At 28.7% G+C, this 22,579-nt stretch overlaps 3 protein-coding genes across 9 annotated transcripts; all 3 read right to left on the minus strand.

Moving 5' to 3' along the window:
- Nucleotides 1-471: 471 nt before the first annotated feature.
- Nucleotides 472-8,001, minus strand: LOC107162112 (glutamate [NMDA] receptor subunit 1-like). The gene is made up of 15 exons (XM_015508873.2): nt 7,551-8,001; nt 4,843-5,094; nt 4,657-4,749; nt 4,388-4,489; nt 3,762-4,036; nt 3,572-3,685; nt 3,360-3,507; nt 3,068-3,284; nt 2,862-2,996; nt 2,631-2,788; nt 2,055-2,438; nt 1,809-1,966; nt 1,572-1,744; nt 1,229-1,482; nt 472-1,124 (listed from the first exon to the last, which is right to left on the minus strand). Exons 1-15 carry the CDS (start codon nt 7,746-7,748, stop codon nt 861-863), a joined length of 2,925 nt encoding a protein of 974 aa, XP_015364359.1. The 5' UTR covers nt 7,749-8,001; the 3' UTR covers nt 472-860.
- A 2,451-nt stretch (nt 8,002-10,452) lies between these two features.
- Nucleotides 10,453-13,746, minus strand: LOC149055863 (uncharacterized). The gene is made up of 3 exons (XM_089226963.1): nt 13,075-13,746; nt 11,946-12,696; nt 10,453-10,514 (listed from the first exon to the last, which is right to left on the minus strand). Exons 1-3 carry the CDS (start codon nt 13,312-13,314, stop codon nt 10,453-10,455), a joined length of 1,053 nt encoding a protein of 350 aa, XP_089083089.1. The 5' UTR covers nt 13,315-13,746.
- A 1,640-nt stretch (nt 13,747-15,386) lies between these two features.
- On the minus strand, nt 15,387-20,378 carry LOC107161338 (uncharacterized). 7 transcript variants are annotated; one of them, XM_015507731.2, is made up of 4 exons: nt 20,148-20,378; nt 19,036-19,367; nt 17,046-18,033; nt 15,387-16,161 (listed from the first exon to the last, which is right to left on the minus strand). In XM_015507731.2, exons 2-4 carry the CDS (start codon nt 19,360-19,362, stop codon nt 16,073-16,075), a joined length of 1,404 nt encoding a protein of 467 aa, XP_015363217.1. In that variant the 5' UTR covers nt 19,363-19,367; nt 20,148-20,378; the 3' UTR covers nt 15,387-16,072. The 7 variants fall into 7 exon arrangements, with proteins under 7 accessions (XP_015363217.1, XP_015363193.1, XP_015363226.1 ...); XM_015507707.2 differs by lacking the exon at nt 20,148-20,378 and adding an exon at nt 19,903-20,057; XM_015507740.2 differs by lacking the exon at nt 20,148-20,378 and adding an exon at nt 19,899-20,055.
- Nucleotides 20,379-22,579: the final 2,201 nt, after the last annotated feature.

The following is a 22,579-nucleotide window of genomic DNA, read 5'->3' on the forward strand; positions in this document are numbered from 1 at the left end:
TGGAAATGGACGATCAGTTTTCGTATAATATTATTCGTCTCTATCTCACAATTATTTAATTTTTACAGTATTATTAGGTACTTGTTATTGTTACACCTAAAAATAATTTCTATAATCTAAAAGTTATTACCGTACATGGTACATTTGTCATAACATAAAAATCGTTGCAATGACATACCGTTTCACGACTTCGCGGTAGGTATAACTGACAACTGTATAAGTAGGTACCTAATTAAAAATGAGAAGTAAAATCGTAAAGAGCAAACGGTCATTTAATATTTGTTCACTTATTAGTACCTATAATAATTAATAATCATTTACATTTTTAACACTTTGTATTTAAATAAAATATTAATATGATGTAAACATTATATCGTGTTTAAAATTTTAATAATTAAATATAATAATATAAATATATTAATAATTAATAGGTTATATATATATATATATATATATATATATATATAATATATCTATGTGTATACAATAGTATATGTTTATAAATATAATATATACATTTAATAACAATAATAATGATTCTTTTAACACGTATAATAAATTAATAAAATGTATATAAACAAAATGCAATATAATTTAGCAACAAACTGAATTAGATGTATAATAGGTTAACGTAAATTATGTTTCCATAGTATGATGAAATATTATTAGAAACTATTATATGGGTGTAATATTATCGTCTAATAAACTATATCTGGATTCCCTAGTTGGTTCGAAACAGTAAATACTAAAATTCTTATGTTATTTATATATTATTAAATTCTATCTGATAAATAGATTTAATTACTTTATCATATTATGAATTATGATTAACTATATTAATTACTTTCATAATACCAGAATTACATGAGATTATTATGGAAGTGTAATTGCGGAGGACCTCCAATTGGTGACCGTAGTGGAATATCATCACTCTTTCTGTGTACCATTTGTCGACCTGACCAAGCTCGAGTCGGGCTTGGTGAGTTACGACAAGTTCTCGGTAATGTTTCAATTGGTCGGATTGGACTTTGAATGTTTAGAACGCTTCTCGGCAATGCTTCCACAGACAAACTGAGTGCTCCAACACCACTAGTTCGACCTTGCATTCTCATCATTTTTCGTTTCTATAGAACATTAGGTGTGAAGTTTACACACATATATTATACGTTATACATTTTATTTTGACTTAATTTAACCGTCGAGTAATATTTCACAGTTTCACACTTACTTGAACTATAGCCCTCCAGGTTTGTCCATAATTACGAGCCAACTGCAATCGATTCTGTTTACGAACATGATGTTTCTTGTAGCCTATCTCGATTACAATTAAAAACATTCCAACCACTATGCCCACAGCGACGAGTATGAATACACCAGCCATATTTTTCAATCCTAATGTATTGGGTGTTTTTTCTTGATCTTCGCATTGTTCTACTCTCCCTTGAAATATCCACTTATCGTCCAAGCTTTCCATGAAACCACCTGGCTCAAGAATATCAAGGATTATATTTCATCATCCTTGTAATTGTATTATAGAAACTCGAATTATACATAATACGCATAATACATACTCTCGTGGAAGTCTAAAATTGATAATGTAACTGATTCAGACCAAGGAGAACCTTTTTGTAGACCGACCCCATACCCAGAACGTCCAAATAATTCGCCGGCCGTGACTAATTGACAATCTTGTGCAGCTTCAAATTCTAAACGGCTGCTGTCCCAAATAAATGCCATAAGCTTACTGAAAATTATTTTAAATATGTTAATAACCACTGTCAAACTTAATTTAAATATTCTGATCGTACTCGTTCTTCACATCTCGAATTGCGTCTTCAGCAGTTTCGTAATTGTTGGCTTCCATTGTCCTATACATGTTTGAGAGTTCCACTTGTCGTCTAAAATACATGTCAACTGCGGATCCCTTTACCGTGGCACAAGTTAAATTTTCCATTGTACTACGGAGCTATTGTAGAACAAATCAATGACTTATGTTTAAGTAGTTGAAAACTATTTCAATTAGGTTATAATTAGTAAACATGAATTTTTCTTACCCTAGCATCATTAATTCCAGATAGTTTCGTCTTCGGCCTCTCGAGCACGAGAAAAGCAGCCAAGTTGGCAGTGTAAGATGCTACAATTATCATGGCGAATCCAGCCCATACCATTCCTAGTACTCTAGCTGAGAAACTCCTTGGTGTGCCTTCGCCGATACCACTGTTCAATAAAACTCCCCACGCAAACCATGTAGCGCTTGATAAATTAAGTGCATCCTCTTCTGTGCCATCAGCGTTAATCAACTTGAATCTAGCAAAAGGAGAAAACCTGTCGAGTAGATATAACACAAGTGCAACCACATGAACAGAACCCATGACAAGCACCCAGAGCGTGTGACTGAATGGTTGCAAAAACGATACAAGTGTCGAAGACCGCGATGGCTAAAAAAAATATGAAAAATCTTTTATTATGAAAGTAGTAAGTGGGTAATGTAAAGATATTGAGGTACATTTTAACTATTTAAGTATTTTTCTTTTAAAAATGTAAATGAAGTTTTTTTAATTTAAATATTTTAAAAAGATATTACAAATTTGTGTACCCGATATCTGTATCAAAAATCTCAAAGCATTTACCTTTTTCTCCAAAATAGTAATTCCTTGATATTTGAATGGTTTACTGAATTCTATGAATTCTGCTCTTTCCGGATTGATGGTAAGAGGAGCTAATATCATATCTGCTCTTTCATACACTATTTCGCCAATCAAACCATTCCATTCTTTTTTTCCACTAGCTAAAAATATTAATCACAGTTATAATGAATGTATATAACCTTGCAATTTTTATTATTTTATTGAAGTATTCACCTGAGTTATTTCTTATTTCGTAATTTCCAAATTGACCATCTGGCGATAATGATAAACTGTAAGTAAAATTTATCGTTTCAGAAAGCTCCATTAGCAAATCAATACAATATCCTTTGCAACAGTAAACTATTGGTTCTAGAATCAAAATAAACAAACATAGATTTTTATCCAGTTTTTCGTTTACTCTTTAAAGTAAAATTGTTTACCTTTAGATGAAGTATTATACAATGGACACATTATTTCATCCGTCTTACAACTATTTCCATCATCCTTCTTTAATGGTCTTACATACACAAATGGTTTTTCTTCTATTGTTAATACTTTTAAATGTGTGGGAATCATAAAACCTTCGGGTTTCTTCTTCAAACGTCCTGGCCATAAAATGTTAGATTCGTTAAGTCGCAATTTCATCTTATTAAAATCCTAAAATCATTTATGACTTTTAGAATCATCAATATTTGTTTTCATTATGTTAATTATTATTGTTCATTTATTTACATTATTAAAATAATATTTCCCAATAGCATCTTTATTGGCCTCTTCTTTGATATTGACTATATCATATTCAGCATATATCCGATCACCGTTATTATCGAAAGCTACTTTACCTGTGTGTCCATCTTTATACACTTGTTTCTTAATATACCTAAAGAAATATTAATGATTACATTTCATTCAAAATTGTATGAGATATAGGTTGCAAAAGTTACTCGAAAAGCGTCTTGCCCGTATCCCAAATAGCACCTGTGTTGTCACAATCAGCTGGGGGTGGGGTTATAGTTTTTGTACGGTTCATATCTGTAATCGCTGAAGCCAATATATATCTGCAATAAACCAAATTAGAATTTTAATACTTAATACATGAAAAAGTAAACTACAAGAAAAAATATAGATGCGTACATGCTATCGTATATATGAGCTAACTCATTAGAGGCGTTAACCAATTTCAATCCGATTGTCCCTTCCGGTACATTAGTGGCGTCTAAAGCTTGCTCCGTCACAATCCACACATATCCTGCTTCGGTCATGTTTCGATGAGCCGCGTCCCTGAAAATGACTTCAGCATCCAGTTTGCTCGCGTACATTAAGTACACCCTGGCTTGTGCATTTTTCATTTCGTTCAACTGGTTGTTAAAATGAAACAGGCCCGGTTCAAACTCAATAACTGCCTCCACCTACAGTAAATTAAAAGAAAACACCGTAGGTGCGTTACACATTACACAGCATAACATTTTGTTATCTACATTATAATTTAAATATCTCATATAATTAATATAATATATATTATTTGCATGCTGCAGTAGTTGTGTTTAAGGGGGAGGGGGTATGATGAGATGATGAGAAATGTTTTAAGCCACACATTAGATTATAATCTAATGTCTATAGACATTATATATATAGAGACAGTTTCGTTTATGACTAGTATATGGTTTGCGTTGGGATGATTTGTAAATTAAACGGAGATAAGTATTGATATATATATTCAAATATTCAATCAGTTCATTATTATATATTATGGTAATGACCTGGACTTTCTTTTCGATGTCGTCTCCTTGATTTTGAGAAGTAGTTTGGAATCTGCCAACAAACGCTCTACCATCGGTATCTGAGCTGTGAATAAATATGACCTAGAGCAGATATAATTTCTGAATTATTAAAATGTATATAAAGCTATGTGTATAGTGTAATGGAGTACCTAATTCCTATTTACCCAATACAGTAAGAGTGTAAGATGTACATTTTAACTGCATACAATGACATCAGACAATGCATATTACCTACCTGTTTTACCTACCTTTAAATAGTTGAAATATTTGAGTAATTCAACCCATACTTCGGCTTGGTGTGAATAGGGTGGAACGGTACGAAGGAATGACACGTGAATGTTCTATAACAATAGTTATAATTTAGGTACACAACAACAAGGCATCAATAACGATCAACGTAAATAATACAATATAATAAATATGGTTGTGGTTACTTTATCTGAGAAAGCAGAATCTCTAGATGAAATTCCGATCACTGGTATATGATAGAAGCCACTAGTGTATGATACAGCGGCCGGAGACAAATCTCCGATTTGTGGATGAGACACGATAACGGCATACACCCTACGTACGATGAGTTGCTTACAAACGTTAAGAGCGGTTTTAATTGGATTTGGATCCATTTTTATTGAATGAGCATAGAATGTATTGCCGGGTTTCATAAATGGTGTATTGAAGTTTAGGTGCTATATAGAACAACACAAGTTTGGTATAAATATATATGATAATTATTATTTATTTATTTTTATTTCAAAAAATGATTACACATATATTATAATAATAGGTTAGGTACACAGCTGTGTCGCTAAGATTTGGCGCTCAGGGAAAAATTAAAAATATTTAGCAAGTTTAAAATATTATTAAAAAAATGTTTAGCACCCTTTAAAAATCATGCGCCCGGGGCGTACGCCCCCTAGGCTGTCCACGGCACGGCTTTGGGTAGGTACCTATATTAGCCTATAGCTTTATATTTATGATTATTATTATACAAAGGCCATGAGGCATAAATAGCACGAAATGGGTTCATCAAATCTATCTAAATAAAATGTCGTCGGACTTATTCCGTATTAATTTTAAATTAAATACTATCTATAAATTAAACTTATATAATTATAACAATTATAATATTATACCTTTATCAAGATAAAGTACCCACTATAATATTATATATTTTCATATTTACCTATATTATCAAAATGATTATAATAAAAAATAAACCTTTTTTAATTCTTGTCAAAAATTTTCAAAAATACCTTCACAAAATATATATTATTGTTATTAAAGTAATTTATTTTCCTATTAATATTACGGTAGTACACTGTACGCAGGAATATTAAATTAATTTTTATTGAAAACATTACATTAATTATATTATTAAATTTACGTAATTTTTATAATAGTATATATTGATATAATTTATTATTTTTGTCAACTAGAGTCGATATATACCAATAACCTATATATGTACCGACTATCGTAGAATTGTGAGAAATCACTGAGTATAGATTCATGGTATTAACAAGCATTAATGCATTTACCTACTTTATACTTAAAATGAATCTAAATGTTTTGTGAATGTCATTGCAGTGTATATCAAATATAATATGATAAAGGCTAAAGATTCAATTCTCCATTTATACAACAATATAATATAATATTGTATTTAAGCAATAATTAAAATAAAAAAATAATCATATTCTTTAAATATCTAATTTTGTCCAAATTTAAACTTTGATCTTTACATAATATACCTATTAAATTTTAGATTCTGAGGGGAGCGAGGTATGCGAATTGATTTTACCACGATGTGTTTTTTTTGTGTCTGTGGTAACGTTTTGGGGCAGTAAAAGTGTTTCGATTTTCGACTTTAGTATCTCGTTCGATCAGAAAGTGAATCTAGTTGGTACTATGAGGGGTCAAAAGTAAAAAATTACTATTTTTCTAAATAATCGGGATAAATAAACTAAAAATTAAGGGGAAAACGGGAAATTTTACGAACAATCAGTTTTCGACAAAATCGATTTTGGTTTTTGATTTCACATTAAAACAAATGACCATAGATACATGAAATTTTCGAAAAATTCCAACTTAAGTTTAACTATTTATAAATAGGTAGGTTATAGGCATATGCAATTTTCGATCATTATTATTATTTTTTTTTAATGAATATCGATAAAAATTTATTTGTTAAATAGAAAAGCTTGAAATTTAATACAAAGCTTCTAACATATTGTTACAATAGTAGTTTAAAAATAAAAGAAATGCATTTCAGTCACAATTTTTTTTATAAGCATTCAAAATTTGAATTTTTACAAAATATACGTAAAAATCACGAAAATTCGCAAATTATTTTAAGTTAGAAATTCATAAAAATTTTTTTTTTTAAATCTAAGATTTGAAAATTTGTAATAATCTATAATATATCCTATTTTTTTCAAATTTAATTCCATCCTTTACAGTAACCCACTTGTAACCTACTACACAGCAGAGCGACATCCACAACTTACCCGCTTTTTTATTTCATAATAAACAACTTATAAAAAAATGTATGTTTTTTACTTTTAACCCACTTTAAGAATCAACTAGATTTATTGTCCTATCAGAAAATAAAATGAAGGTATAAAAATATGCATTTTTCTTCTGTAAAAAGGGTCTTTATGATGCATAAAACAAAAAATAGTGTCATAATTATGGGCGTAAAATGGAGGGGTCAAAGGGGAATATAGCCCCCTAAAATTGTATTTAATCTCCCCCATACTGTACCTAGTGTACCTACAATTTTCTAGATATATTTTTAAAATAATTGCTGTATACCAGAAATATAATAGGCTGGCTATAGCCCCAACCCTTTTATATAAATTAATCACATTACAATTATGGTAATAATTTATTAAAATTATCGATCCACTCAAAATCTAAAAAAAAATTAATGGACGTAACATTATAATTTCTGTATATGAGATTTATTTATCCACCTTTTATATCATTCTTGCTTCATGCATAATAAATACAGTAACTCATTATTAAAATGCTGACAACGACAAGGACTACTTTTATTGACGAACTTCAGTTAAAATAAATACTGCAATTTTATTAAAATTATTTAAATGCCTATTATTAAAATATAAAAGCTGTACATTACTTCAATTGTTTGTTTGAAATAATCTTCACTTGCATTGCTACTTAAAACTCCACCAATGTGAAATTCATATGGATTATTATCTGTATTTTCTTTTTCTGTATTTTCGCTTTTACAATAAAATGTAGAAAACAAACATAACATAAAAACACTGAAAACTAGTTTCATTATACTAAATTTAAATTTAAATATCTTAGACATTTTTAAAAATTTCAAACAATATTCGATTAAAAATTTGTTGCGTAGGTACCTACGCCCGAATTGTGAAGACAATTTTTATTATTGTTTCAACTATTTATCGTCGTCTTTGTAAAAACCCTTTTATATTTAAATATAATTTAACGAAGGTCGTCAAAAACATTGTGATTTACATCTTATATTGTAATGGTTATTGTATAACCGTGTAAATTACGAGACTAAAAGTTACAAGCCTATAATGGACCACAGAGCATGATAGCTTGAGAAAGACCGTAACCACGGCAACAGAAAATTATCCTGTCTGGGTATATTGATCAGATTACGGTATAGCCATACCTACAAAACTTAATAACCAAAATGTAGAAATAAAATTCAATTTGAAACTATAAAGAATTATAACTTTTTATATTATTTATTATTTATTCCATTAAATTATATATGTTAATAAGAAATAATACCTATATACGATTAAAACTAATCAGCTATACTTATTTAGAAGAAGATCCACTTTTAAGCAATGATAATTAAAAAAATTATTCTAAGTAGATTATTAATGGTTTTTTTTTTAAATTTTAAAGGTTATCAACGATCATCCTATAAAATAAAAAATATTTTGAGACAAGTGATTTTACATTTACACTATTTTCGTTACCTGCATACAATGCAATCCTGTATTACATAATGGACGCTGCAACACTGTTGTTGCAGACTTGCAGTCAGGCACGTCGCCAAGGGGGGGGGCCTTAGGGGGCCTGGCCCCCTAAGAAATGTCAATGGCCCCGGACTGGCCCCCTTGATTTTTATTTTTAAATATTATAGTATGTAATATAATTGTCCCAAGCCGGTTAAATCCTAATTATATATTATAATATGGTACTCCATAATATAGTAATGATCGTATAACAAAAATTAAATTCCGAAATTTTATAAATATTCGTCAATAATACAAGATAGACAATAAGATGTCTATTGATAAATTGAAATCTAGGAATGCCAAATACGGGTATATCGAACGCACATTTGATAAACACAACTATAGACAAAACTATATATAATAGTGGACCAATACGGTAATCGTATAATAAAATAAACATGCCTAACTAAATGATATATCCCAATATAATATTATTATATATCGAGTTAGAGACTTAGCACTAAGCAGCAAACCATATAAATAGATGACTTTTCCTGATATAGTTTTTTAAGATGTATAATATTGTATACCTATATTAATAAATAACAAAAATATAATGCTTAACTAATAAAAACAATACATTGTGAAATATAGTATTACTTTTTATAGATATTGTCTGATAAGGAGAGGAGAGGTATTGGGTACAAAAAACAGAAAGGGGCCAAAAAATATTGGCCCCCTTATAGAAAAATGTCTAGTTACGTGCCTGCTTGCAGTATCTATATTTTAAACAATACATAAACATTATTATTATAAATATGTTTTGCATATAAATATTTTGTTTTATGCTATATACATTAGGAAATCAGGCTTTAGCTAGCCCTATAGCTGATTATTAGAGGCGGCTCTTAATGTTTTTTAGAGCCCGCGTTGTGATTAATCTATTGCAACAGACAATATATTATTACTAAACACACCTACCAATACGTATTTTTATTTATTTGCGATCTACATCACTACATCAGGTCAAAGCGGGCCGTGTAACTTGTGAAGTGATGAACCCCCCTCCCATTGGCCCACTTACTTCTTAGACAATGTTATACTTACCTATGTGGTTATACCTATCTAATTAATATCTAAAGCCTTATAAAGGTAAAGATTGATCATAAATCGTGACAGGGGCGTAATTAAGGGGGGGATGAGGGGGATATATCCCCCCAGAGCCTATATAATGTGTATATTTATAATATATTAATTTGAAGAAATTATTATAATATTGTATAGGTACTAAATTGTGTAGAATTTTAAAGCACATTTATTAATACATTTTGTGTACATATATATTAGTTTAAGAATTTTTGATGAAATATTGTACTTGAAAATCTAAGTATTTCGTGTGGAAAAAAATGTTTATCCCCCCCTAAGACAAATTCCTAATTACGCCACTGAATCGTGATGTACACACATATATATATATATATATGTGATAATGAAAAATATATTACGATGATACATTTGTACCGTCTACGGTTAAACTTCGATTACGCTTAATCAGCTGATAACAGATATTTAACCGTGCAAATTCAGCCGATTAAACTCCGGTTAACTTTAATCAGAGACGGTACAACACGTCTGCCCCTAGTTTTGTGTGGATTACTGGATTATGCACGGTTTAACTGGTTTATAATAACTCAACTTATTGGACCAATAACTAGTTATTGGACCAATAACTAGTTATTGAACCAATATAGTTTTGTGCAACCGGCCCTTAAGATTATAGGTTCTCAGCATCTTTTGGAAAACTAAATAAATAATTGGTAAATTGTAAATAATTCATTAAATTATAGAAAATTGACTTTAATAAATTAATATTTTTTTAAAATAGTTTAAGCTTACCCATGAAATGAAATTCCTTTAGTATATCTTTGAGTACAATTATATGCTGAACAAGAAATTACCATTTTTAATATTATATTATATTATACCTATACAAAATATGAATAATAAATAATAATTTAAAATAGTATTTTAAATAAATAATAATATGCTTAATTATAATAATTATATTAATAATTAATAAGGCAATATGACAGTAAAAACTGTGTTCCAAACGGCAAACGCTGTAAGCGGTAAGCCTGTGAACGAGTGAACACCAAATAAACAAATTAATAATAACTTGAAATTGTTTTGCCCAAACGTGACGTCATATATCATTAAACATGATGGCTACATAATTGTGCCTATGCCCTATACAAGCATATGATAAGGCGCGTATATTAGCTTATATGGTCGAAGACTTTACCCTTAGTCCTTAGAAAATAATAATACCCATAATGATAGTATAATATATTAATATGATCTAAGACTTTACCACTTTATCAGTGACAACAGTAATGCCTTGTTTACACGTGACGAGTACTCGGTCGAGCACTGTCCCGTCTCCCGTATGAACTCATTGAACTCAAGGAACCAGTACTCGGCCAAGCAATTGGACGAGTGAATAGAAACAGTTTCTAATGTTTCTATTCGCTGGGCCGAGTGACTACCCCCACTACCAAGACCGAGCAACATAACGAGTGACACGGCCGAGTACTCGTCAGTTCGTCACGTGCATGAACATATAATAATAAGGACTGGCCACTGGATAAGAAAAGTGTATTCCATCTGTCACGTTATCAAACAGAATCGCCACCAAGCGCTAGTAGTCGGTTCGCCCTGTTAATTCATATTTCAATTACGAAATACACCAATTATTAACGTGCATTTTGTAAGCAGATTTTTTTTTTATATCCTGTATACAAAATTTCTACCAGAAGGAATGCTTCGATTTCAACCACGGTAGATTATAATCCACCGTGATTTCAACATATTATAGTACCTTATGGCTTATCTTTTAGCAAATTGGATCAAGATGGTACTTTAGAGAGGTCATTTTCTCATTATTTATTTAATACCACGCGAAAAACTACTGACAAATTACGAAAAACCACTTAAAATGGGATTTTAATTTCTTACGCTTTGTCTATCACCATGGAAACGAATAAAAAATAAAAACATTATAATATTAATTCAACTTAGACTATAATAAATTAAAAAAATTAAAAAAATCCAGACTGATAAACTGTCTCCGCTCAGAATCATTTTACTTATACAATGATATTTTATCATTGAATTCAAGTTTAATACAATTCATTATACATTGACCCACTTGTAATCTACTGTACAGCAGAGCGACATCCACTTACCTTCTTTTTTAAATACTTTTTTTAAGGAAAGTACCTACTAAATACGGTATTTAGAATACCTACTTTTTGTGAAGTATTCCGAATACTTAGGAATATTATTATCATAAAGTATTCAAATACATATTATTCTAAATACTTTTTTTTTAATTATTTGGAATATGTATTTTAAATACTTTTAAAAAGTATTTCACCCAAGTCTGAAAAATTCTATAATTACTTAGTAGTAATTGTTATAGGCATATTGTTAATAATAATTTATTAGTTATTACTGTTAGGTTTGTATACAATTAAGTAATAATCTTTTTAATTGTGGTTGTTTACTTGGACTAAGCAAAATATTAATTTTCCTAGAAGTTGTATCAATATTTTTTGACATCCGAAGTTTTTTTCGATTCACACTTCGTAAGGCACAAGTACAATACTGGCAAATATCTTTTTTTTCAATAATAAATTGACATGAAATGTGTCGAATATTTCCAATTGGATCAACATAAGAGTTTTGTGTCTTCAAATATGAATCTACTTTGTACCCTTTACAAATATTTGAACTATCAAATTTATTTAAAAGTTCTTCCAAAAGTGTAACACTAGTTATTTCTTGAATACCAAATATGCTTATAGAAATTTCTGTATTTAAAACCAAACAACTGGCCTTTAAATTAATATTCAAGCAAACTCTCTTGAAAATAATAGGAGTGGGCATTTCAGTGTCATTTCCTAATGTAATATAATAGGAAAAAAAGATCAATTTGTTGGGTATATCATGCCTACTCCATGCTGTAGGAAGAACAATGGTGTTAATATTTTCTTGCATAGTCTTAAAAGAAAATGGTTCAACGGTATTTTGTTTTTCAGGTTCAGTGTTATTAAAACATTCTTTGTCAACAGATAGATTGGAAATAATTTCACCAAATGGCTTATGAGTATTAATTGCCATTTTTTTCCGTTTTATTGGGCTGTGTCGTAGTAAAGGTGCTTTTCTTGGGTTTGAGTATTTCGTAAGATATTTTGGGCAGTTTTGAAATATAGAAGGGACTGCTCCTTCTTGTAATCTAGGTATTTGATACAAAGCCTACAACAAATTAAAATATTCAATAATTAATAAGAACTTCAACAACTGAAAACTTTTTCATACCCAATTAAATATTGCAAAAAAATAAATTTCAAATTAAAATAGGTACCTAGATAGGTTAAAAAAAAAATTAAATAAAACTCTTTTAATAGTTAAATTTAACAATAAAATTTATTTCCACGAGCAATAAATAATATGCATACAAAATCATAGGTTATTTTTAATACTATATTAAGCAATAGGTAATTGATTGGTTATAAGAATATTTAAAGATCTAAATCAATCACAAAAGTTGAATTTTGATACTCATTAGTATTTAGTTATAGAGTTAAATTAATAAATAAGTATAAGGTCATTTTTAATTACAAATTTACAAACCTCTGCAAGTACTTTCCCGTTTTTATCTGTCATAATTTTTTTACGTATTATGTCTGATTCTCTGAAGTGTAGCTCACAAACCACTTGTTTTGGTTTGATTACAAATTCTTTCCTGGGTATAGCTTTTGTCCATTGAGCAAGTCTGATTGTATCTTTAGGGACAGTAAAAAAGTGGCGTTTTTGAGTGCAAGAATCATATCCTGAAGTACACGCCGGAACAATACAACGATGCCCGGGCATGTTGAAAAATTAAATACTATAGTGACTGGTCTATAATCTAAATACTATACAATATCAATATGTCATCAATATCAATATAATAAGTCAAGAAGTCAATAAGAAATTAAGAAATAATATTCGTCATTGGACATTGGTACATACTACATAACAATATAACATAGCCGTCGTAATTATATTATAAAAATATACAATAATACCTAGGTATATCCAGCATTACTAGTTACTAGGGCGAACTCACAACTAGCGCTTCGACGGCCAATCACACTAATAGGCGACACTAAAGAATCATCATTTAACATGATTGATATAGGAAAGTGCATCGGCGTGGTCACGTGTAAACAAGGCATAAGTGGTGAAAGATTCCTACGTGTGATTCTATTCATACTTAATGTTAATTTTATTAAATTATTAAATTTTTTTATTTTAGCTAGGAAGTTAAGTACCTACTTAATTCAAAAGTTTCCTGTGACAATACCAACTTCTGTTTTTCAAACATAATCCAATCCTTTTTTTACTGTAAATTATTTAGTGGATGTTTTTGAAACTCGTCATGTACCTAAATTCAAAATTTGGTTAGTTTCTCAATTACACAAATGTTTATTAGGATAATGGTTCTTAAAAAGTCTAAAAAAAATATAAAATAGATATATCTAGTATATTTTATTATAATTAGGCCATTTTGACAAATTATTTATGTTGATTAATCACTAAATCATGCACCACTCACTCAATTTTTAATCCTCCGAAAGAGACTGGCATAAAGGCAAATGGGGTGTAGATAGGTTTTAAGGGTTAAGCCTTCCAAACATTATTTTTAAGCTTATAAGATAAAATCAGGGATTCTTTTAAGCACTTCTCCGGGGGAGGGGAGGCATTGCCCCTCCCAGAAAATATCCAATGCCCCCCGGTGAAAATGTGAAGAATAGTAAATAAAATAGTTATCAGACAAAGGTAGTTTATTTATTTTGATAGCCTTAGCCTAGATAACCTAACCTAGGTTAAAATGTTTAATACATGCATAAAATTATTTACAAACATTTTTTTCCTAAGTGTAAAATAATTGCTCCTCTATATTTGTAAATGTCCCCTTCCTGGAGAAAATTATCTGAAAGAAACACGAGAATACAATGATTTTTGAGCTACAACCTCTCCCCTAAATCTTATATTATATTTTGCGTAGGGATAGGACTTATCATTTGTAGTGTTTATGACTGATGCTAATTTATTTATAATATTAATACCTATATTATAACATGAGTAGATTAAATAGACTTATAATCTAATATATTTTGTGATTATATGGTTATATCTTATATATATATAGGCGTGCACAGGGGGGATGCCGGGTATGCCATGGCATCCCCAGCAATCTACTCAGATATCTTGTTTTATGTTTTTACTATTAATAGTGAAAACTATCAATATTAACATAATTTTTATCACAAACGTAACAGAGAGTTTTATAGTTATGTATTACAATATTTTAGAAAAAAATTCTGATTTGTTTTTTTTTTTTAAGAGAGTTAAAAATTGAGTTATTTTGAATTATATTGGCATCTCCTGTGAATAAAGTCTGCACATGCCTATGAATTATATATATGTAATATATATCAATATTTATCATGAACAATTATCCCAATTTCCATATTTTATGAATGCTATAAATTTAATCATAATTCATAAATCATAAGCTATGTTAATGTTATATAAAAAGTATTTTATAATTGTGAAAATTCTTAATATATTTAATTTAACTGTGATACACTGGTACCATTTTACAAAGATACAGTAAATTTTAACTATGGTATAATGTGAGATCCAAGGATTAATAATAATATGGACAATTATAATTTACCATAACTTAGTTTAATATTGATCGCAAAATAATTATTTGTTAGGGTTTAAAAATTAAATTGATAGAAAGAAAGAATCTTCATAATGACTGTCATCAATTACTCAAATCTGACTTAAATAGTTAAATCTGAATTTTAAGCAATGAAGCAGCAAAACCATAATCAATAATATACCTATAGGAATATATAGTATTAACACTTATAACTACAATAATAATCTCACAATTTTAAAGATTTTTAATGAGTGTAAGATGTGTTAAAGTGTAGAATATAGTATAAAATATAATGCCATTACAAATGTACACCTACAAAAATTAATAATTTACAATAAATACATAAAACATACAAATACAAATGAATATTACATGGAAAAAAAGTTAAGATGACATTATACTGGCATATTTTGCTTCTGTCTTAAAATTGAATGACATATTAAACTTTTGCTTAGCACTTTAGCAGATTATGTGTAGCTCCATTATATTAAAAATTAGTGTGAATCAAACTATTATGAAACTTGATGTTAAACTTAAGAGAGCATTATATGTGTTTATATGTGGGATTTTTTTATGGTAGTTAATATTATAGCAAGTTATATATATGGAATATATTAAATTAAAAATGCTCATAACTCATTTAAAAACTTAATTACTGAAAAAAAACTCCCACATAAACATAGATGACTTAAAATCAAGTTTGATAATAACTCAATTCATTTTAATTTTTAAATTAACAGAGTTAAACACGATAATTTGTTATGCTATACAATAATTGTAAGATGGAGACAGCATTTTTTTTTTTGTGAGTGAAAATCATAAATCATAAAATCACTAAACATAAAAGTATGACAAAAAAAAATATTGTACTTGATTGATAAATTATGAATTACAATTTATTGAAGTAATTATTCAATTATTGATAAAAATATCTTCAATTGTTTTAATGCATCTATTTCCAGCAAAAAATTCGCTAACTCCTTTGGCTACCGTGTTTTCATCTATAAAATTTAATTTAAAAATCAAATATTAACATATATACAAGAAACATGCATAAACTATGTGAATAATTATCATTTTAGTTATAAAATAAAAATTACTAGCCAGTTTTGATTTATAAGTTAATGTTGTTAAGTCAAAATTACTTGAAAAACTAAGACTATCGAAGTATGGTATGCAAAATAGATATTGCTGTTTTAAAAAATATAAACTGTACTGCACAAATCCCTCTTAAAATTTAGTTAGATATCAGCTGATTTTGTCAAAAATGTTCAAATTCAATACAACATTATACAGCTTAGAAGTTAAACAATTTAGTGTTCTCTAAATCAATGTACTTCAAGTGTCATGGTTTATATTAGAGGTATACATATAATACGAGTAAGTCTTTGAATATATGTAGTATATTAATATTATATTTTAGTGTTTATATACACTATTATAATTTTTTTAAACTATACTTTACTTAACCAGTATATTTTTCTATTAAGGTTACAGAAAATTAATTGTAAAAAAAATTTTTTAGAAGGTATAATTATATTAATGGTTTTAAGTTTAATATAATTTTATTATGAAAACTAAATTAAACGTAACTATATTTATTGTATATAAGTATGCCAAATAGCATAGAGATGATTTCATTTTCCCACATTTTCAACCATACAATAGTTTATGGACAATATTACTTGGATAAATTTTAAAAAAATTGAATTGCAATTTGTTCCTATTTTTTTAAACCTTTTTATATGTTTATTTACTAAGGCATATTCTCAAATCTATTGAACATTAAACATTAAACAAGTTGATAATTTTTATGTTAAATCTCATACATTTTTATTAAAACCTTATAATTAGATAAAGTAAACTACCATTTAAACTCAGTTACCTGGGTCATATGATCGATCCATAAGATTCTTAGAAATTAACTTAGCAAGATTTTTAAATAAATGTCTGCTGATACGGTGTGCTTTGTAATAAGGTGTCATACATTCTACAACCATTTTTACAATTCTTTTATGTGCAATAATACGTTCTTCTTCTTCAGATAATGGATCAGATTCATAAAAATGACTATTCCCAAACAAGTCATTAAATTTCTGGTTCAGTCTGATTTGTAGATTTTGTGGCAATTCATTCATACTGTTCCTTAATTGATATGACTTGGCAACTCGTTTACTTTTAAATTTGTCTGTAATTATTTCATTTATTTTGTTTGGACGTATAATATTAGGACTTATACTGATTGGTTTAGTTATCTCGGTTAAATTATCTGTGGAATTATTATTTTCAATTGCTAACCCAAGTGCAATTAAACGTTCCTCCAATTTTGAAGACTGTTGTTCATATTCAGGAGAATCTTGAAGATCTCTTAATAATGCATTAATACTTAGTATATCATTTGATGTAGAATTTTCTTGTTCGTCTTTCCTTTGTATATTTTCAAATTCAGAAGATTCATACTTATAATTTACTTCCATATGAACATCAGGAGATGAATTTGAAGAACAAGATGACTTTAATAAAGAATTTAAATTATTGAAGATATTATTTGATTCAGAGATCTTAGATTTCACTTTGTAGGGACTAGATGGTATATTAGGTTTATTCACCAGATCTGTATTAACATTATTAATAGGAAATTTATCAAGTAAATTATTGTCAACATTTGTCCATATTTCAGTCTGTGTTGATGTTATTTTATTACATTTTTGTTCAGTATTAACACTTGCATCAATACCCACTGATTTCTTCTCTTTTATATTTCCAGATTCAAATAATTTATCATTTGATGGTATTTGATTATTTGACTCAATAATATGCTTAAGCAAATCATATAGCATTGAATTTTTTGTGCACGTCTTGACTTTATTGATCTAAATATAAAACATATAAATAATTTTTAATCATTTAAATAGTGAAACTATGTATCTATAAAGGTTAAATTAAATACAAATAGGTGTTTTATTAAATTATTTATAGTCTAAATGATGAAAATAACTTATAGTTAATTTACCATAAACTTATTTATCAAATGGAGGCTACATCAAGTTTTTTTTTATTTAGAAGAATATATTTACAATCTATTTTTACAATAATCAGTAAGTATGATGACAATATTGTATTTATGACATTAAGGAGATTAGAAAAGGTAATGCCTCAGTAGTGCCATCTGACAAGAAACATTAAGTTAATTATTTGGTATGGTTTTAATTGGATTAAAGGGTTGTAATGAGTGTGGAGTTTGGAAAAGAATTTGGTAAATGGAATTTGGCCAAATCGTTAAGGGTAGGTAGATTTAAATCTTTGTGATTTTTATTTGTTACGTACCAGAGGGCGGAGGTTATTAGGCGTAGGCATATTGATTGAAAAGCTTGTAGAGTTCTGGTGTTGGAAGGCTTTGAAAACCCCCATAGCTGAATGCCATAGAGCCAGGCCGGGCAGATTATCACTTTATATATTGTCACCTTGTTTGTTAGGGATAGTTTAGATTTTAAAAGGGGTCTAAGGAGGTGCAGCCTGGAGTTAACTTGTTTCCGCTTTAGTTTTAGGTGTGGACCCTAAGTAAGACGTTTGTCAAATGTGAGCCCTAAGTACTTTACTTCGTTTGCTGAAGCAAAGACTTTGTTGTTGAGTGTAACTGGAGGGCAATCAGAGTTTCGTAAAGTGAATGTTACGTGAATTGATTTGGTATCGTTTATTTTTATTTTCCAACGAGCTACATCAAGTTAAAATTGATATAAGTATGGTATTAAATATTTTAATTTAATATAAAAAATAGGTAAGTAAAAATAATTAACAGCTATAGATACACACATAAGCAAAAAAACATAAAAAGTTTATTTTAAATAGTACCTAATACAGAAATAAAAACATACCACATTAGTCATTCCTTCACGATAAATACTAGCAATCATACATCGTCTTAAAGCTTGCTTTTCCAATTCAGCCATACATATATTAACACAATGTTGAATCTGATAGTGAGGTTTATTTTTATAATGACTAGTAACATCTAAATTATTGAGCAATGTTTGATGGAGACGTTTTAAATATTGATTTCTAACCAATTCGCACAAAACGTCCAATTCTTCTAAGTTATCATCTACATCCCATGGACTTTTAGGTAAATCAATATTCCAAAAAGGAATTTTAGGTACTGAATTCTCAAATAAACTGAGAACAGGCTCAACATTTAATGTCATTTTACCTAAAAAATAATATACTTTTAATACATGCACACCTAATATTTTCAAGTAATAAATTATGATTAGTAGGTAGGTATTTTAATTTAACCTGTAAACGTTCAAGTGCTATCAATTTAAGTAATATCCAAAACTATTTATATAGGTGTATAAATGTTCCGAGTTCATTTTGATTTTAAATAATCCATACATTTTTTTTACTATTTAACTAGAGGTACCTATTACAATATTCATCTGCAACAGTTTCTAGGAGTTTATTGTCTTGCATTATTTCGATAAGTAATATAGTGCAAGCTGCTTATTATTGAATAATGACATAAACATCTAAGTATTTACTATTTATGCAATACTTCGCTGAGGACAAACTAATATTAAGAACAACTTGTATTAGGTACCTTCATAGGTATTAATTGAAAATTGTAACGTCTATGTCCAACGCACATTATAAGTTTATTATCCATTATTGTTTGGAATTACAATAAGTATTTTCATCACAGCGCTAAAAACTCATTTATATTATAAAAAGATTTTCATACCTACCGGCTACCATACTATTACGGATAGTTGATAACTAATAGTTTATCAGTTTATGACAGATTTTAGACAGATAAATGATAATATAATTATAATATTACATTTTCATTATTATAAATTATGATTGATGCGACCCCGACACTGCAGTGCGGCAATGAGTTATTTGTTATCAAATTGTAAATACCGAAATTTAATCTATTCTGTCCCGAAATCAAACTAATTTTTACTGTTTAAAAAAAGAATACACTCACTCCGTATCCACTAGATCGCATTAACAGCCTCTGCAAAGGCGCTAATGTTGTAAAACAAATCTTCGTCATTTATACGAATGAGCGTCTTGGCAGTTGACAAATGCCACACCCTTATAAGTTATAATTCTGGTACGAATCGACTATCGTACGCATCTATCTATATTCTATGATCGTACGATTCGTAGGTACGGTACGACGTGTCTATAAAATGTAAACGGTAAAAAAGTTTGAATTTATTCTAAAATTATTCGGTTAAAATTATTGTTCTATGATAATAATTATTAAAAAAGGTGGTAAATTGGGTATACCGCTCTGCCAAATTTAAATGCTTAGGTATAACGAAAAATCGTGCCAAAGTATTTTAATATTTTTGACCTGTTATTCTAACACCTCATGAAGAACCATAATATTATATTCAAGGTTCAAGGTTCTTGAACGAGTAAAAACTAATTGATTGACAATAATTGAATAAAAAAAAAAATTGTTATGGGTTATGCTTATGAATATAAATCAATGGCGCCGGACCCTATATTGAGGTAGGGCCTTGATCCAACATGGCAACATCTTTTGAAAATTTAGGATGGGGCCGCTTCATATTGGGCCGAAGTTTGGCTGCATAACCGTATGGAAGCTTCATTACAAAGTTAAAGCTTACTCTTCTTACATCTTTAACGATAATATTTTGTTCATCAGGTTCATCTATTGTATGCACTGTACACTTAAATGATTAATATATTATATTATATAGACGTTTAACCAACAGCGTAAAAATAATGATTTATATTAATGAATACTTATACATTTATAATAAATAAATATTAATTAGTTTTACACAGAAATAAGTTTTCATTATTTGAAATCTAATTATAAAAAATTATAGCAATATTTACATTGGGATTGTGATATTTGGAAATGATCAGAGCCGTGCAAAGGGGGGGGGGGGCAATTAGGGCAAGTGCCCCAGGGCGGCAAAAGTAGCAATATTTTATAGGGCGGCAAAAAAGATGGTACTTTTCCATTAGTTTAGACTCCAAATTCGCCACGGTCACAAAAATTAAAATATCTACCATCTATTTTAAGATAAAATATTTTATCTGTGAAAAATGTGTTGTAAATTGTAATTTATGATTATGGACCGGTGTATGTGCCTACACTGGCTTGTTGACCTATGGGTGGTGGCAGGGGCAGGTGACTAAACGGCACGGACTAAGATATATAAATATATATAGTCCGTGCTAAACGGGTAATTAACAAGCCACGGTATATCTTAAACCGTGTAACAAGCTATTTTTAACCATTTTTCGGAAAATTTATTGTTATTGAATAATCGACATGATAATAACTTGATATACTAATAAGTAATATAAATATTTTTAATTAATAATAATAATATGATGGTAAATCGTGAATGGTCTCACTCTGTCATGTTAATGATTTAGAAGTAGAATTTGCTGAAGAAATCGTTCAATTTAAAAAATACATAATACATTTTCCCAATGAAACCAAAAACATGCAAGGAATGTTAAAATACTTTAATAATATTCCATCATTAAACACAACTTTTCCTAATGTTGAAATAATTGCTTTAAAATTATTTATTTGTATGCCATGTTCTAATGCCAGTGGTGGCAAAGGTCCTTTTCTGTTTTGAAGATAGTCAAAAACTATTTACGATCATCATTATCAAATGAGAAAACATCAGCATTATCAATATTATGTATTGAAAATGAAATTGTCAAGAATATCAGTTGTATAAGTCTTGTTAAAAAATTCTCAAAACTTAAAGCTAGAAAAAAAACATTTGTATAAAGTTATTTATAAAATCGTTATTCAATATTATAATAAAAAAAAATGTTTTTATACATTTATTCTTACTGTCTCCTAACTAAATGTCTTGTAACTCATAACCGCCATGAGATTTTATTTGAGATCTCAAAACAATTACTAGTACGTAGTGGTTATTTTCACGTCCTGCCCTGTGATTGGTCGTAATATTGATAAGAAATATTTAAAATTTAAATTATAATACAGTCATACAGAATATAGATTAATTTTAATAATTCAAGTCAGTCGTCAGTGTATAATAATATTAAATTAAGTAAATAAATCAATAAAATAGTTTAAAATTCATGGTCTAAATGTAGTATAGTATAAAACTTGATTAAATTTGTTTTGTTTTGCAAAATTTGCAAAACCATATTTTTTTTTAAATTAGGGTTTACATTAACACAAATAAAGTGGAACCACTTTCATTGCTTGCTATTGCCTTAAGTAAAACAGCATTTGAAACCTTTTCAGGTACAGTTTCAACATCTTCTTCATCTATTATTTTATTTTGATGTACAGCAGATTTAGCAATAGTGTCATGTACAAACCAACATAATATTTCATACTGCCTTATATCTGCTGGAAGTTTTTCAAAAGGAAGTAAG

The sequence above is a fragment of the Diuraphis noxia genome, unplaced genomic scaffold (genome assembly GCF_037042655.1).
Source record: "Diuraphis noxia isolate RWA-SAM2 unplaced genomic scaffold, SU_Dnox_SAM2 contig0004, whole genome shotgun sequence".
Lineage (NCBI taxonomy): Eukaryota > Metazoa > Arthropoda > Insecta > Hemiptera > Aphididae > Diuraphis > Diuraphis noxia.

Coding starts and splice junctions, on each gene's coding strand:
- LOC107161338 (XM_015507707.2), bottom strand. Junction 18,034..19,035: donor GTGAAGGAATGACTAATGTG/GTATGTTTTTAT, acceptor TTTTATATTTAG/ATCAATAAAGTCAAGACGTG. Junction 16,162..17,045: donor GGATCGATCATATGACCCAG/GTAACTGAGTTT, acceptor TAAATTTTATAG/ATGAAAACACGGTAGCCAAA.
- LOC149055863 (XM_089226963.1), bottom strand. CDS start 13,314: ATGCCCGGGCATCGTTGTATTGTTCCGGCGTGTACTTCAGGATATGAT. Junction 12,697..13,074: donor ACGGGAAAGTACTTGCAGAG/GTTTGTAAATTT, acceptor AATTTGTTGTAG/GCTTTGTATCAAATACCTAG. Junction 10,515..11,945: donor TAATATTTTGCTTAGTCCAA/GTAAACAACCAC, acceptor ACTCGTTCACAG/GCTTACCGCTTACAGCGTTT.
- LOC107162112 (XM_015508873.2), bottom strand. CDS start 7,748: ATGTCTAAGATATTTAAATTTAAATTTAGTATAATGAAACTAGTTTTC. Junction 5,095..7,550: donor ATTTCAAACAAACAATTGAA/GTAATGTACAGC, acceptor TGTTCTATATAG/CACCTAAACTTCAATACACC. Junction 2,997..3,067: donor GTATAATACTTCATCTAAAG/GTAAACAATTTT, acceptor TTTTGATTCTAG/AACCAATAGTTTACTGTTGC.